This window comes from Marmota monax, unplaced genomic scaffold (assembly GCF_021218885.2).
Source record: "Marmota monax isolate L192 unplaced genomic scaffold, Marmota_monax_Labrador192_F-V1.1 WCK01_AAM20220418_F8-fsc00081, whole genome shotgun sequence".
NCBI lineage: Eukaryota > Metazoa > Chordata > Mammalia > Rodentia > Sciuridae > Marmota > Marmota monax.
In genome coordinates, this window is record NW_026695234.1 from 8,085,042 (window position 1) to 8,103,138 (window position 18,097).

The 18,097-nt window shown below is 37.0% G+C and overlaps 1 protein-coding gene across 8 annotated transcripts in view; it reads left to right on the top strand.

Annotated features, from left to right (window-relative positions):
- Cadm1 (cell adhesion molecule 1) overlaps positions 1–18,097 on the top strand; it is a 314,576-nt gene that overhangs the window by 237,839 nt on the left and 58,640 nt on the right. For all 8 annotated transcript variants that reach the window (XM_046438620.2, XM_058577099.1, XM_046438621.2 and 5 more), the window contains exons 2-3: positions 12,819–12,965; positions 14,533–14,685. In XM_046438620.2, coding sequence (XP_046294576.1) covers positions 12,819–12,965; positions 14,533–14,685 — 300 coding nt within the window. The remainder of the gene's footprint in view (positions 1–12,818; positions 12,966–14,532; positions 14,686–18,097) is intronic.

An 18,097-nucleotide genomic window follows, 5' to 3' on the forward strand; every position in this document is an offset into this window, starting at 1 on the left:
AAGGAAGCAACTCTATAAACAAGTGATCCCAGAACAGTCAGCATGCAAGCACTGAGACAGATAGACTCTCTGTGTGGTAGAAGTCCAGACAACTGGGCAGTTGTCCTAGAGAAAGCCAGTGGCTTTGAGCTCAATCTGCAGGACCAGCAGGAATTCCTCCCTGGCCAGTTTTGCTGCTTTTATAAATAGTTTAGTAATAGGTGGGCTTGATCAAGTAATAAAATAAGAAATTAATGTCAATAGCAAACTAGTGTCAGTCACCAATTATGTATTGATTTGCTTCCTACATTCAAGGATATATTTTTACCTAAGAATACCTATTAGTGTCAGAGTATAATTGTCAAGCTAAATCAAATATTATTATTAAATTTTATCTGTGCACTTTTCTTCAGTGTCAAATGGAAGGGAGAAATTACACCCCCTCATGCCACAGAAGCACACCACTTAGTGAAGGTTAGATTTCTAGAGACCTCAAACATCCTAGACACACCCAGGAACTCATTAGTAAGCAGGAAAGGTCTCAACATTCCGTAGCTTTCTCAGAGCTCTTGCACTCAGTAATAAAGGAAGGAGTTATCTGTGAAAAGTGGCAGCCAGTATTGGGAGGAAGCAGCAGAGGACATATACAATCCTAACAGGCCAAGGTTGGTTAGAGAAGGGCCAAACATTCCTACATATTTCACTAATTCATGGGGTTCTTCCTGTATTGAAGAATAGGATGAAGAATATGGGGGAGTTAGCAAGCATTACATAATTTTTCATTTTGTTGAGTTTCAATTTTGGCATTTAGAGAGAGATTCAATTATATGGAAAGCTGACTTCTGTGGATCATATTCCCTCAGGATTCCAGATAGCTGAAATGTTGATTGTTGGGATTTTCCAAAGAAGATGGTGTGTTATACTATCAACCTGTCTCTGGTCACCCTGTATACCTTGAGAAGTGGAGATTTCTCTCTTGAACTAATTATGAACTTGTACAGAAAGGGAGGGAACCCAGGAAATAATATCCAGTTCTGTGATTTGCCTTATGTTTTACACACACACACACACACACACACACACACAGAGTGATTTAATTTGTTATTTAACATAAATGTTTGATGAAGATGTTTTAATTTACTCTTTGCTTTTCAGTTAGCTTTGGAATAAAATTACTGACACCTAAACCTCTAAAAAAATTTTTCAGCAGATTATGGAAGATTGTAAGAAGGTCTTAGTAGTATAGACAGAAGCTGGAGAAGAATATGGAGAAGATTATTATTCTTTATTTTGCATTTTTGGAACTTAACAATACTGTTATGCATTTTATCCCTTGAGTCTCCTAATAAGCCCAGGAGAGACACCTTTCACCCATTTTAAAATGTAGACACAGATTCAGAGTTTCAGCACTTGGACGCTCAGAACCACAGTAGAGACTCCTATTTCTCAAGTCTGATGATCTCATTTCTCCTTTGCTACCCCCTTACTAGTGAAAAACAAATCAGGAGCAATGTCTTTATCACTTATCTCTAATTTCAATGATGATTAATCAGCAGCCCACACTTGGACTATACTAATCAAGTTATTTTTATAATGGCACCAATTTGGTTAGTTACTGTGCATATCTGACTGACATAGGCTCTGCACTGGGCAATCAGCAAGCATGAGAGTAGAATGTGGAATCTCCCTGGGCCACTGCCTTTTCTCCTTATGCATCCTCTTCATCAAACTCTGGCTTAACAGAGCTTTCTAACTCTAATATGTTACTTCCCAGACTCAGCTGGTACCAGCAATTCCAGAGCCCAGAGGTTAAGAAAAAACCACCACTTGCTTTTATGATTGACAGATGATACAGTGAATAACTCACCAATAAGAGCCTTAGTCACGGAACCCAATTTTCCAGCTAAAAAATTGTTGTTTCATATAATAGTCCAAAGCTGCTTGGCTTCCTCCTAAGAGATGTAAGTTGAATGTTGCGGCATTATTCAGCACGATGATTATCGTGGATTTACAGCTGTTTCTTGAACAAACCACATTACACACACTCGGAATACTCTCTAGAATGAGAATATGAAACTTCTCTCCCCTCCCATTTCCCCATTTTCTGTTTCTGTAGTAATGTCAGTTGAAGCTGACATTCACTCTGAGTCCATATCTGATGTGTTCCAACTGATATCCTTACTTGCTTGTCCTGTCGCTCTAAGCTTTAAATTTGGAAGGTTTTCAGTGTCTCTTGTTGGCAGGAAAAGTGAACGAGGAGATGTAGAGAGAGACTGCTATTACGGCCAAATTTCAGTCACATAGACTGTCAATACTAATGAATGCCCTTGAAGCAGGTAAATGCCTGAAGTTGGAGTGGAACTGCTTTCGAGTCTGGATCATTTCAGCAGAACAGACTTCTCTTCTCCAAATACAAAAGACCTGATATTTGGGCTCTGGTTATAGAGCTGATTTTATCAGTGCTTGTATTGGAGCATACTGATTGCAGATAGATGGGCTGTTTGGCTTCAGGTTTCTTTCTATATTACTTTGGTTTTATTCCTGAGTCATAGCAATGAGAAGGTGTAGATACTTCCCTTAGTTTCCCTTTGTTCTTTTAGCATCATAAAGCTTAATGTCTTTTCAGCTACCTCATTAATAGCATAATAGTTAATAGCACAAGATTTAAACAGACATAGGTTCAGATTTTGGCTTTAGCCGCTTATTTCACCTATCTAAATCTTTGTTGCCTTGTATATATTGGGGATGATAATAAGATTGAACCACGTAGGATTGTTGTGAGGTTTAAATGAGATAATGTAAAAAAAATGAAGCATAGTGCCTGGAACATAGAAAACATTTAAAATATATATTAGTTGTTATTGTGTAGACAATTTAAATAATGCCCCCCCTCTAGGTAATAGTGGGAGTTTTCTTGATATTAAAAAATTAATAGTACTAAGCACATCGGAAAATAAATAATTTGTTTTTCTTGCCTCCAGACGTAGAGAATAGCAGTCACTTTCCTTTTCTTCTGTGTGCGTAGTAATTATTGTTACATGTTATAGCCTTGTGATTTTAAATATCCTTACATTAATTGTTAATCTTTTAATACCCTGGAGGCAAATGTAAAGGAAAAAGCTCCAGCTTATAGTGAGATAAAAAATGACCCAAATTTAATCATGGTACCTCTTATCAAAGGAAAAAAATGATATTAAATTGGGTGCTTAATAGCAAGGTATAAAAAAGTAAGGGAAATACATGTGCTATCTCCATTGAGACTTGAGGTTGGAGTTCTACAGAAATTCAATTTAAAGAATTTTGTAGAGGAATAACTAGTATTGGCAAGTATTGTGAACCGTTCGTGCCCCTGATAGGCTTACAGCTTGTGGGAATTGAGAACCATCAGTTCAGTAGAAGAGACCACAGCAGATCAGCCATCCCTATGACTTTGAAATCCTAAATTTTTCTCTTCATTTGGTTAGCAAAAGGCAGCATTATGTTTTTTTACAGAGGGAGAACTCAGCTGAGGCTGCTGCAGTATATATAATTATTTGGGCCACTGAGTTCTCTTCCGGGGCAAGAGGGAAAATCTGCGAAGGTCTCCTTAAATCTTTGTAGGAATATTAAAACCTACTACTTGTGTCTTTGTTTGTGATTTTTAAGTACCTTAACATGTATTTTGAGTTTTAGATATGTAAACCCTTGGTTTTAGTTGTAAATAGGGTGTGGTTTTAGAAATGCATATAGTTCCCATCATTTCAGAATTCAGCTGAGTTTAGCGCCCATGATCACCACAGTGGATGGTGTGAGAGTTTATGCTTCATCAGCTGTTACTACCAACTACACAATTCATCCCTTTCAGAATGTGATTTTCTTCCCAATAGTCCATGCTCATGGGCAGCAGGATTTTATACAACCTGTTTCCACTCTGCAAAGCAGTCATTTAGTATATCTCAGAGAATATAATATCATATTATCAGTTCATTAGCAAAGTGGTTGATGCAGAAGATCAACAGTTGGCCTTCAGCACAACTCCATTTTGTCTAAAAGGAATTTAATATCTTTTTGAAAAGCTGGAATACCAGCCAGCTTTGAATTGTACTGAAGCAGCTCAATCTGAAACTGTTCTTTTATTCTCTTTTTGCCATAAACGAGCATCACAGAATCAAATCCATTGAGAAGAAACTACTTGCTTTGCCAACACAATTAGTTTTATAAGAAGCCTCTGTCTTCAGATTGTTCTTCTCCAAAGTCCAAGTTGGATGACTGTGGTTATTTTTTAATTAATATTTTTTTAAAGAGCCCCTTTCTCCCAAGAGCCTCTAAGCAGATTTAGCAGGCTTAACATGACTCTTCCACAAGGTGACTTCAATGTCATCTCAAAAGCAAATAAAACAGGGGCTTTTTTTTACTTTGGGGGCTCTATTTTTCTCTCTTTTTAATTTTTATAAAGCCTGTCCACTGGAGTGAGTTTTTCTTCAGGGTTAGGCAATATTCTCTTCAGAAAAATAAAACATGCTATCTTATCAATGAACAAAAAGACCATGCTACCTGTCCAGCCATGAAAGGGAAAGAGAGGATGGAACAAGTCTGGAGCTTTCACCTTTCAGAGAGAAGAGCAAAAGGATTCAGTGATCATTATTTTACAGTTTATTTTTATATTCCTGTTTCTTTTACTGCCAATAGCTTCTTTGATGAGTGAATTTTAATGGAAAAGCTAATTCAGATCTTCAGGTTTAGTGGATGGGTATCATTGCACATAAACATTCTGTAGGGTGGCTTACACCCCCTCCTTGTCAGGATCAGGCAGCTCAGACCTTAAGAGTCATAATTGCTTGGCCCTTTTAGTGGTGTGGGCCCTGATTAAAAAGTCCTATTGAGCCTAGAGTCTTTTAAAGGGAAGACAGCTAATGTGATGGTTGAAATTGAAATAGCACAAGTGCAGATGCTGTAACTACTTCCTTTTGTTACAGTTGTCCTTGAAAACAGTTTTTACACATCTAATCAATGTTTCCTTTCATAAAAGAGATGCCCATCCTGTATGTAAATACAAGTTGGACTGTGTTTGACCTCAGTTCTTCAGTCTTCTGAAAACCCATAGCCACAAAGGTAAAAATAGCTTGGTTCTTATTCGTCTTTTAAGTTAAGACTCTGGTCACCTTTGGTTTGGCATGGAATATAAGATCATTCTCTTGGGAGAGAAAAGCAGAAATAACTTTTCTTGCAACTGAGATTAAAGAATTTCATGGGGACAAGAAAAACTTTACATAATTCCTTACAATAACTTTTTTTTTCCTATTTTAAAGCCAGACTATTTTCCAGTTTGTAAGGTCAGGATGGAATTATCAAAAATCTATTCACTGGGTAAGATTTGTTGGCCTTAGATCTATGAAAAACTCAGTTTGGGGACTGTGAAGGAGAAATCTTGCTGTGCTATTGCATAGCTGCCTCTCCCCGCTCCAAGGAACTTCAAAATATAAGGGATAGTGGAAGAAAAGAGATTTGCAGAACTGGGCCTTTGTGTCACTGGTGTGGTTGATGTTCAGTTAGACCCTGAGCTGAGTACATTGTGGTGAGCCACCACCGCAAGCATCAGTATTCTTGGCTACTCTCTCTTCATATGCATTTTGGAGTTAAAGGTGAAATTCCATCTTTAACCCCCTTGTGGTTGTCTGAACAGTGATTAATGAACTAAATGTGATTCCCTGCAGACCTTTCAAAGTGTGGATGAAGGATGGAATTTCAGCCTTTTTTTTTTAAGCAAGGCCTTTTGCTTAATACAGCTTTTAAAATTAATGTCCTTTTTGAATGCCAAGAAAACAAAGGGAATTTCTCAAAATTGTATGCAGCTTGACACAATAGGCCTTAATTGGTGTCAAGGAGATGTTAGAATGAATGGGAAAATGCCCATTTAGCTGATAAGACTGAAAAGTGGAACCTTGTTATGAGCTGTCATCTCAACGTGTATTTAAACTATAGCAAAACTGAAACATATTTGCCATATAGATCATAATGACTCCAAAGGAGCCATTATACTCTATTATGTAATTACATAATCAAAGCATGCATAGTAATCAGCTTTTGGAATTCAATGCTAATCAAACATACCTATACTATGTGTTTAAGCTAAAATAGAGAACGTTAATTTGCCATTAGTCAACTAAACAAGAATGTGTATACAGAATATTCATGAATAGCTTAATGTTGTGTCAGATGATATTTTTTTGTTTTGTATTCAGGGGAAATCAACAATTTTAATTGAAGAAAAAACCAGCTCTGAAGACGATTACTCTTTAACTCGCCGTTCAAAAATTTGCCTCACCTTTTACTGATTATTAAAGGAGATTAGATTAAACTCAATATGTTTTCCTGCCATAAACTCAAGCGATACAGCAGTAATTATTTCACAGGAGATTTTTACAGGATCCTGACCATCTCTATGACATAGGATACAGTATTAACACATACTGTAAAAACAAAACTTTCAAAATAACAACAGCAACAAAACCTTGAGCATATATTGCTTTTTGTAATTAAAAGCAGATCGATACATGTTACTTAGAAATAGCCAAGAACAGAAATAGCTTAATGACTCAAGCAGAGGTCTGATCTCTGCTCTTGGCAGGTGTTTCATGCCTACCATATGATTTTAGACATTTCTCCTTGCTGGGCTTCAGAGTCGTCATCTATAAAGTGAGAGTTGATCTCTGTTCCTTGCTGTTCTATTGATCTTTGATTCCAAAAGTGTTCTATAAAGAAGAAGGTGGCATAAATGAAATGTTTGGGTCGATGTCATATGTTCTTGTCCACTCAGTTATTTGTTTATTTGGTTATGCTTCTTTTGTCTCTACATTTATGATCTGTATGGTACATATTTGTAGTTATTTTGGACATTAAAGAGACAATCCTTGGATCAGACAATCAACATTTCAACTTTACAGTTTGGGATAGCAAAACATGGATGAGGATCAAAAAGGTTAACAAGCTTTGTAAACAACAGACAGATTGATTGCTTTTGATTTTTAAATAAATATTCAAGTATTCATGAAGGTTTAAGTATTGCCTCTCTCTGAAATAAAAAATTGTATTTGTGTTGAGAAGGTCTTGCCCTTAACCTTAATCCACAGTTGATGGACTCCTCTTTTTGGACACTGGTTCTCACTGTCTTTCATCAAGACATTGGCGACTGAAAAATGTTACTGTAATGTTTAAATGGGACTGAATTCTTTCATCAAAAGCTTTCTGGCTTGAACTTCAAATAATTTATTTTCAAATTACTTTTCCTGTAATTCTTATTAATTCAAATAGGTTTCTGATTTGATATAAAACTCTGTAAATGTAGGGAACAGATTAATGAATTGAAAGATAGGATTGAGTCTTTTAAAGGAAATGTACAAAATATGCTGACAATAATTGCTTAGATAGAAATCAAATCTTAATGGCTTTGTTAATGATTTGCAGTGCACACTGTGTTTACGTTGACTTGGATGAACATATGCAGTTAGAAAGATTTTTCCCTCTGGGTTTCAACAGGATCTTAATTTTTTATTTCTTTGTCTGAAGTGTTCTCGACTGTACTAACTCTCTGTAGCAGGAATTTTGGTGCATCTTCTGGTGATGATGGTTTTATTCAGGTAGGGGTAGACACTGTTCTTCCAAGTTGGGCACATCCTGAACACGCTTATAAAAATAGGATCCAACAGAAGCGAACTTGGGCATCAAGCCAGTGGAAGCTTCAAGTCAGAGAGGGCTCATTTACCAATTGAAAATAAGGCCTCCGAAAGCATGCAAGTGTTTTGCTTCTTTGAAAATTTCAAACCTAGATGTCTCTTGGTAAGAACAAAAACCCCTGAGACTTTCATTTGAGTAAATTTCAAGAACTATAGTGGAATTTTTTAAAGTACTAACTACACTGATCAAAAGCAGGATGATTTTTCCTTTTTTAGCCATCTGTATTTTGGGTTTGAGTCCTTCCTGTTTAGACCACACTGTGCTGATTTAATGTTAGGTTCCGTCTTCCATAGAGCAGAGGAAGGGGGAGAAAGTTTCTCTGACGTGACTTTGCTACTGAAGGAGCAGGTCAGGAACATTATTTGCTTTCTCTGGGCAAACTGTCTTCCTAGTTTAGTGTCACGGGTGCTCCGTGGTGTCAGTAAGAGTTTACATAGTTGCCATAGCATAAACTGAATTCTGTTTTAACTATGACTTGTCCTTTTATTATGGACTTGACTGGAGAGACTCCCCTGGTGTAAATGAAGTGCTTTATTTATTAGCAGCCAGGCAGCGGGGGCGAGAGCTCTCAGTGCTGGCAAATGCCCGCCGTGCCCTGGTAATAAAGGCTTTCTCTGGGGGCAGAGTGTGCTGAGCACTGAAAGAAGGAAGCAGTAGTAAACAAGGTGTTTTACATTCAGGACAGTTCCTCTCTCATCTTGAAGTGTGTAATTGTGTTCTGGATAAATTATGGAAATAAAAAAAATCAGAAGTTGCTCATAGGGAAATAACCCTCTTTAAAAACAAGTAAATTTTCCAAGGCAGAGCCAGTAGAACCTTGGCACCCAATCCTGATGTTGGCTGGTAAAAAGGACAAGCTTTATGGCGGGAGAACCTGGCAGAACTGAGTTCAAACACCAGCTAGCCCCTTAGCTGAATTGTATCAGGCAACTTATTCAAATCTCTCTGAGTCTTGGGTTTTTCGTCTTTAAAGTGGGGTTATTAAAATTTCCAAGAGTTTAAAAGGAGAAAGTATGTAATGCAGCTGTGAGCACAGCGCTCAGCACCGGATAACTGCTCTCCTCCCCATTGACTGTTTCCAATTCTTGCTTTTAAGATGTTCCCCATCACCTCCTTAAGGGAGGGCATGTTGTTGTTTGAATAGACTCCAGTTTATGCAATGCCATCTAAATGGAGTTGATAACAAAATGAGGTTTTAGGAGAGAATCCATGAGCTATGTTAATTTAAGATTGAATTAATAGGGGATTTATATGCCAACTGCACCCCTACCCCTACTCCAACTCAGCAGTAATGGTCATTGCTAATCATTAAAATAATTTTACCTTTTTTTAGATAATAATCTCTCTCTTGATTGTGATAAATGGCCTAGCAACTTCCAGTTTGCTACAGGAGACTTGCTTATGAGGGAATAGGCCTCTCCATTGCCAGAGTTTTATTTTTGGAAATTGGGGCGAGTCTGGAAGATATGGGGAATATACTCCCTATAACATAACAGTTGCTGGTATAAACTGAAATCCAGATTCTCACTCCCAAACCTCACCCATATATACCAATTAGCTGTCAAAGGTGTCTATACATGCCAGACGTTGTTCCACCCTTAAAATAAATTACCTTGCAGCTAATAGCGTTATTTAATGGCCACAGTATATTGTGCCTATTTGATTTCTTTTGCCCAGAACATGTGCTATTTCTGCCTTGACAGTATATTCACTAATTGAGCTTGAGAAAATCAGAAATGTTTTATAAATGGGGTTTTTAAGAAAGGCACCAAAGTAGCCTGTTTTTATACTTCTACTACACATCAAATTGTATTTTATAACAACCTAATTGTCATGATATCTATTTCAAGGGGAAATTTATCAAGTCACAGTGCACCCTTCTGTTTGGAAGAAATAGTTGAGGATGTGAGCAGAAATTATTTTTACATAAAGGCTTCAGGCAGTTAAGAGCACTGACACACATACCATATTTTCATCACTGTCATTCACTTCCTTTGCCTCAAATAAATAGGTCATTATTATCCCATTGCAGCCATCTTATGGTGCCTCAAAGTATGGAGCTCTATTTAATATAACTGCCATCTAGCTGACCCGTATAATTTATTGGTGATTTTTATAGAATGACATCCTTGGGCCACCACCATCAAGCAAAGCACTCTGATATCTTTCAGCAAAATATTTCATTATCACTTATAATTTTTTAGCATTGGCATTAGAACCATGTTAACACAGCTAGAAATTGGCATTTTCTGAGAAACTAGATTTTAGGTTGGTCTTAATAATTTCAAAAAAATAATACAGTAATGTTGACAACATCACCATGGATTTGTTGAAGGCAGCAAGGGCAAAAAATTACAGATGGGAAAAGTTTACCTGAATGATTTGCTCAGTAATTACACATTATAAGGGTACGGTCTTTAATTATAAATAATAATTAAGAATGTTTAGGCTTTATAAAAAGCACACAGAAATGCCTCTGGTTCTGTTTATTACCCTCATTGCTTAAAATGTAAAGTTATAGTCAACTCCTCTCTGCTTCCATCTCCTATATAAATGCTTTATAGTCTTAATATGAATACTGTATGTCCCTTACAGAATATACCAGCCTTAGGATTTCTAGTAAGAAACTAAAATTAAAGCATATGGTTGTTTCCACAGGAACTATTCTATTAGTGCGTAATTGAATTGCAAGTGGCTTTAAGTCCCATTAGCTTCAAGATAGTAGTTAGCGTCTGTGAGGCCTTGTTTTTGTTGAAGGGATTAATGCCTTTGAGGTCGTACATTTTGTAAGTGGAAGATTCTTATTTGTGTTGCTAATAAACTTTCTTTAGATACAAGAAATCCTCCCACAACTGAAGTAAGGTTCCCATTTGTATTCTGTTTCCTGAAGGCAAGTCCCCATTTTTAAAGGCTTGCCTAGCACTTGAATCATGCAGTTTAATTTTTTCTTAATTTTTTTACTAGATTGAATTACCCTGAGAATATAAAGATGATGTCCTTTCTGTCCACACTTTTTCCAGGGCCATCCTGTCCACCTTGAAAAGCTTGCTTGATTGGCAGGAATTCCTTTCTTGTTTTTTTCTCAAATCTGGGAATAAACTATTCCCTCCAGCTTGGTTCTGAATTCTGTGTTTGTCATAGTAACCCACTCAGGGAAAAATTTTTTAAAAGCATCTCATCCCCTTTTTTTCTGATCATTTTTTTTTCTTTGTTGTTATTCTGTAACATGGTCAGTCCCTAAGCTTCCACTGCTGGATCCAGCTAAGGGAAATTTACCCTTTCATTGTCTACAGGCCCTGTGGGCCTGCATCCTCACACCTGGGTTAATTCCCTGGATCATAGAGCTCAAGGTCGGGTTTCATTTTGGTTTGCTCCTCAAGCACCAAGAATTTTTGTTTATCTGTGGCTCTAATAATTTTTTCCCCCTTATCCTTCTAGTTTCCTCTCTTCTAATCCTCTGCCAGGGGCTGGTCTGTTTCTAGGTGGATTTGGCTTAAAGCCATCTTAGACACCCCTTCTCACATTTTCCCACTGTGTCCTGCCAAAAAAGAATCTTTCAGCAGAAATACGATAGCAGGTGGAAATCCTCCATTTATTCTAGTTGCATCTCTATTTATTCTGTCTACATTTTTTTTAGATTAGTATTTATCTTTGACCTTTGTTTCTTAATGTGACAATGTTTTTTTTTTAAGGAATAAATAAGCTACATTGAGTTGATACATAAGAGCTTGAAAGCTGGAACCGAGAGCATTTACTCTTGTATTCACACTACTCCTCACACGTAATAATGGTTTAATAAAAGTTTGGATTTGACATCTAGAGAATGACAATGATGATATGATGATGATGATTATGATGATGATGATGATGATAGCAGCTACTGTTTATTTAGTTTTATGAGAAGCTAGACACAGTGATAAGTGCTTTATATTTCTAACAGCTTTATGAGATAGCTCTTCATTACTGTCCCCATTTTGCAGATGGGAAACTGGTTTAAGAACTTGAAATAATTTTCCTGAGATCACACAGCTAAAAAGCAATCTCTCCCCCTTCCTGATTGACCATTGCTTCTACTGCCGATACTATTCTTTCTTGTTCTGTAAGTAGGATTTAGATGTCAGTTTTTACCCACCTTGCAGCTTCTCGAAGCCTAGGACATTGTCATATACTCCCTTCTCCCCTGCTATGCCGGGTGCAGAATTGAACTCTCAACAATTGCTTCATCTTTTGCTTCTGAATTGAACTCTCCTCTTCTCCTACCTGTGCTGTGGATCATTTAGGACATTTATGAGGTGCCTTGGCTGCTGTCACTAATCTTAGAAGCAACAAACTAGAGCAGATCTGGAGATAAGCCATATATCCGTGGATCTGAAACCCTTGACTTTTTGACATGTTCTGAAAGAGATTTTCTAAACAGCTGGAGAGGGTGATCTACAGAAAGGGTCATGGGTTCAGGGCTGCCTGGGGCTTTGAGTGAGTCCTGAAGGTATGAGTTTTTGAGAGCGGACTAACAAACTCAACTTATGTAAGCCTTCCGTAGATTTTATTGAGATCCCAAGAGTCATAGTCAGTTCAGTTCTCACTCCCACACAATGACTAAATGAACTGCCTGTACATTGGGAATGTCGACATCCACTAACAAGACAAGATTATTTGTTGAACCTTCCTACCTACTTCTGTCAAATGGCTCCTTGGGTTTTCTGTGCAGTGACCAGATAGCTTACCTAGCTCAAGGGTGTGTGAGCTAGGGTCAACCATGTATATCTTCCCTCCTCCAGTTGTGAGAGCTTCAGCTCATGACAAAAGCCAGCGCTCTGACCTTCCTCAGACCTCGTCAGCTTACACCAATCAACGGTGCAAAGTCTTGAAGGCCGACACCTCAGCATTACAGCTTTTGAATGTGTGGGTTCCAGGCTCAGTTGTATTTTATTCCTGTGTCTGCCTTACTTTAGTAGACTCATTTTGTGAACTATAGAGAAAAGTATTAGAACCATCATACCAAATGTTGCTACTTATGTTCATGCTCTAATATACTTCTCATTTCTTATTTCTCATATTATGTGAGCCCAAATTTTAATTAATGGAGATTTTTTCTGACTTTTTTCTTTCCTCCCCTTTTTTTTAAGGTGATGGACAGAATTTGTTTACGAAAGACGTGACAGTGATAGAGGGAGAAGTCGCAACGATCAGCTGCCAAGTCAATAAGAGTGACGACTCTGTGATTCAACTACTGAACCCCAACAGGCAGACCATTTATTTCAGGGACTTCAGGCGTAAGTTTCCATCCCTACTGTATTAGCCAACAACTTTTTTTTCCTTCATGTTGTCTTGATAAAGAGATTGCTAAGGCCACCTTTTTTTTAAAATTTAATGTTAGATGCTTAAAGTTGAGTCAATTCTTTAGAGGGAAGAAGAGACAGGCAATCATAATCTTTCTACTTAATAGAAACCTTGAATGGTCCCTTTTAAAAGTAAGGCAGTCTTACTTTGCAATAGGAATTGATTGTAGTAATTCAAGGTGAATTGCAATTGAGTCCCAAATACTTAACTGACACAAACAACTCAAATAGGGTAAGGCAAGGAAAATACAGCATTATGAAAGGTAATCTGTTTGGTTTGAAGATTGAAGTTTCTAAGGCGATCTGTGCTTGCATCGACAAACCAGATCTCACCATAGCCTCTCGTATGTGGGGGTAGCCATATGCTGAAATCTTTCCAAATATAATATAATAAAAGCCATTTATAGAAATTAAATTATGTGTAACAGAAATAGTTCAAATGGATGTCAGGGCTTGGCAAAAGCAAGAGTTGAGTCTTTGGGAAAATTCTACTTGAGAGTATTAGTGTCTGACCAAAGCAGAATCCAGGATATCCCTTTCTGGCTACTTGTCCCCTTTCCTCCCAATATTGCAGGACATTCATGACTTGTAGAAAGAGTTGAGAAATCGAAGAAACATTTACACAGATGAGAGAGGTTAAAAGGAGAAGCCAGCTTCTTACTCTTAAACCAGATTTTTTAAAAATATAGGCTAAGCTAGCCTTTGCCCAAATTAACAGGACTTTAGAAGAGAACATTTGAAATAAATAAGAAGCCCACATACACTACTTTTGTGGTGACTTTGATTTCCTGCATGTTGTCTAATCAGTTTCAAACTGTGAAGCTGAAGATAGCTAGAAAACTGCAGGATGAGTTTATGGCCTCTGTGGCCCTAGGTTGTCCACATTTGATAACTCCATCTTAAATCATATCAAATAAATTAAGATGGATCCAAGTTCTGGCTTAGGAACTTGAAATAATTTTTGAAGTGATTTTCTTAGATTTCACTTTGAGACTATTACTAATGAAATTTTAGTTCTCTTTCATAATTTGAAACTGCTTTTTTTTTTTTTTTTTTTAAAGCCTCAGATTTTAGAGACCTTTTAGAAGCTTGTTGGCCTCAGTTTCTGAATTTCTGGTACCTAAAGGTTAAGAGGGGCTGGCTTCCAGTGTCAGAGGACCCAGGACATGCCCTTTCCTTTTTTTTTTTTTTTTTTTTGCCTATCTCTTATAGGAAACTGAAAACAATTATGAGCAAGTGCTGAAAAACTGATGGTGCTTGGAATTGTGCCTGTGTGTGTGTGTGTGTGTGTGTGTGTGTGTGTGGCTTTTCTTTGGGTAGAGTTGTCTATATGCAATTACTGCAGAAACCCAAAATGGTACCCAACAGGTAAAGAAAGGCTTAATGAATTTTTCCACTCTGTGGCTGCCTTTTTAGCCATCTGACTTTTTCCTCCCTAAATTAAGGAAAATAGACTGCCATTGTCTTTTCATAGTCACTAACTCGGTGTTTTGTTTCACAGCCCTGAAGGACAGCAGGTTTCAGTTGCTGAATTTTTCTAGCAGTGAACTCAAGGTGTCGTTGACAAATGTCTCCATTTCTGATGAAGGGAGATACTTCTGCCAGCTCTACACTGACCCCCCACAGGAAAGTTATACCACCATCACCGTCCTGGGTAAGAAATGCACGGGTTCACCTTGGGAAGCAGAGTGGGCTGGCCCATACTAAAAAATAGCTTCCAGCAGCAAAGAGAAGGTTAATGGTGGATTTCACTGTTCCAACTTGTTTTAGGAAGAATCACCACCCATCTTGCTGAATTTTAAAAATAGCCTATTTTACCAAACGTTCTAAGGAATGGCAATCAGCAGTCTTTATAGATTCCACCTGCTCTTGGGTTTCAAACCTCAAGCTTTAGAAGCAAAGATCAAGAGAATTTAGAGCCCTCAAATGAATCACTCACCACATGAAATGTCATTGCTTCCAACTACCAGGATTTTTTTGCTTCTGTGCAGAAGGAAAGATGGGCTCTCACATCTGTACCCCATGGCAGAGCTATTATGGAATCCACGTAATGATTTTCTCTTCTGAGTTACATCCTCGTTTTAATGTTGTTGCTCTCCTTTTCTTCGACTTTACTTATTGCCTTGTTTATTGCTTATACTCTAGATTATACTATAAAAAGTCATACCTTGTGAACATATACTTTGCCACAAAGTGCAATCATTGGACATAAAAGAGTTAAGAGCTCTTTAACTGATGAACAATCAAAGCACCATTGCCAGGCTTCTAGGTACATCTCTAGTGAGCTGAGTATCTTCATTTATGATCCACCAGATTGTGATTTTCAGCAAAATCCCAGTAGCCAGGTTTCTGTGTTTTTATTTTGGTATAGTTAGCAGATCCTAGTATACTGAAGGTGATCTGAATTAGTCACCTTTTAGACAAATGTGTACTCCAGTGCATAACACCAGCTGATCTGGACTTTTGAAACTGAAATTTCAAGGACATACACTGTAGCACAAGGCAAGATCTCTGATTTACACCTTCGGGAAGATGATGAATCAAAGTCTATTTGAAGCGGCAGACTGCAGCTTTTCGGTGTAATGATATGAAGATTAAAGAGGAAAGATAAATATGAAGGACATTTTTGCTTGGTGTGTGTGCACATATATGTATTTAAGGATGTACCTATTGAGCTTCTGCCTCATTACTTTATTTAAACACAGCTATAAAGGGAAAATACTTTTTTATTCATTAAGCTAAAACATGTTCCCAAAACTTACATATATGCCCTTGAGAAGAGGAATACTGATTTTAGGAAGTCAGGAAATCTGGCCATACAGTTTCTAATGTGGTCTGTGTTTAGTGATGGCTTTTCAGGTGCACAAACTTGTCATTATTAGTTTTGATCCATATTAGACCTGCAGAAATAGAAGGCATGGAAGTTTTGCTGGGGTGATTATTTTGGTCTTTTGCAGATATACCAATTCACCAATGTGCATTTGAAACTGTCTGTCCACTTGTGTAGAAGTATTTGAAAATAGACTGCTTGTTGCCCTGCTTCATTAGCTGCATACACTTCAAATTGACCAGCCATCCATTGACCATTTGTGGCATTTCCACAAAACTGATAGCAATGAAAGGAAATATATTAATAGCATTTTGGATTTTCACAATATTTTACTGTATGGAGGAAGTATAGATATCTTAATTTCACAGAAGAAAAATAGCAGGTTAGTCATCCTGCCCAGGTTACAAAGTATTCAGTGACAATCAAGAATCTGAGAATTCAAAACAGATTTGATGATTCTGTCTCACAGCCTTTGTGCCTTCTGGGTTAGACTGTTTTCAGTTAAGTCCTGAATGCTGCCGTTTCAAAGTTTTCTTTCCTGGAGGTGCACATCTTTGGTTTTCAGGAGTCTAGATGGTCATTGGCAAGTAGTTACTGCCTGTCAGTCTCAGAACCACTGTATTGGACTAGATTGACTATGAATACACCCTGGGCTTGGGAGTCAATGTACCAGCACTAGATTTTTGAGAGGCATTGTGCCTATAATCTTTTTGGAGGTCTCATTATTCTAGAAGTAATAGGTTCCTGCTTGTATTTTATAGAAGCATTAACTTAAAGATACTTGAAAGTAATGTTAGTCAATGTTCTCTTTGCAGATATTATGCATTCATTTAATATTCTTTCCATTGAATTTACTCTAGGCATCCTTGACAGAGTAAAATTGTTGTCATCAGTGTTTGAGTCTTTCATATTCCAAAAATCTGACAATTTCCTCTGATACTCAGATAGTCAAACCTTCCTCGTAAGGTTTAGAGTTTTCAGATATTATAATGAATGAAGAATGATGTATTAGCATCTTCGTTACTATCTATGTTTCTCTGAAAAGCATTTCATATATGCTTACACAGCTGTCAAGCTTCTTGATAGGTTGAAGTTGCACATTTTAGTGCATATGTTTATTAGTTATTTGACACATTTGGCAAAAATTTCAGCATAATTATAACGTATAGACATGGGTATTTGTTAATGTTTTCCGTGCTACTTCATAGTTACCATTATGTTTCAATCTCATCTGTGCAAAAACTGAAAATTCTCCTGTGATACCTTGCATGGATCTGGCTGCCTTGTAGAATATTCATTCATTCCTTCTACTTGTGATGAGTTTGGTTTTTTTTCTCCAGAACACAGTGTAGGACTCTTTATGCTACTATTCATGAGAAGAGGTGAGTGAGAGAAAATAACACTGCTCCAAGATTAATGTAGTTACTGATAATAGTAGCTAATATTATTACAATCCTGTCTTTCTAAGATTAGTGTTCACTCTTAAGATTCCAGGAACAGGAGAACCTAATTATTTTAAAGGGTCTTAGAGTGAGATTTCATGTGCTGATCAGGTTTAAGACTCTTTTGTTGTAATTAATGTGACTCATCTTGATATTGCTGATTTTTTTAAATGTTGTAGGCGTAATGTTTATAATTAGTACTCTTATAGATTTGAGGTTAGTTAAGAAGGACCTTGACATTTCATTGCTATTTTCTGGTATTTTCCTCTGTGGTTTTCATTCAGGTTTTCATCTATATGTACCTCCTTAGATATATCTTTGGTTATTTTCATTAATGGCTGCAGGCAGTTTTTACTAAATGTGTCTGTTTAGTGGACCATGTATAAGTGTATTCTCTGGTTAACAGCAGTTTTAATTCATTTTTCTTATAAATGGATTTTTATACTTTACTAACCTCTTTTGTATTGGAATAAACATTATGAAGTTAAAGGAAAAACAGGGTAGGATTAATAGACCAAAATAAATTTTTTTCCTTGTCCAATCCTCTTTTTTCATAAAGACAGATTTAAACAACCTCATTATATTTTCCAAAGCTTTCTTGCTCTTAAAAAAAAAAAACAAAACAAAAAAAAAACTCTGAGAGAAGTCACAGTTATAATATCAAAAAATCCATCATGACTCACGTTATCAGATTTTATTTTATATTTGTAAATCAAACAACTCCCACTATACTTGCCCATTTCTTCTAATCTTAGCAAAGATTAGAAATACTGGTCACAGTCTTGAGAAAACTA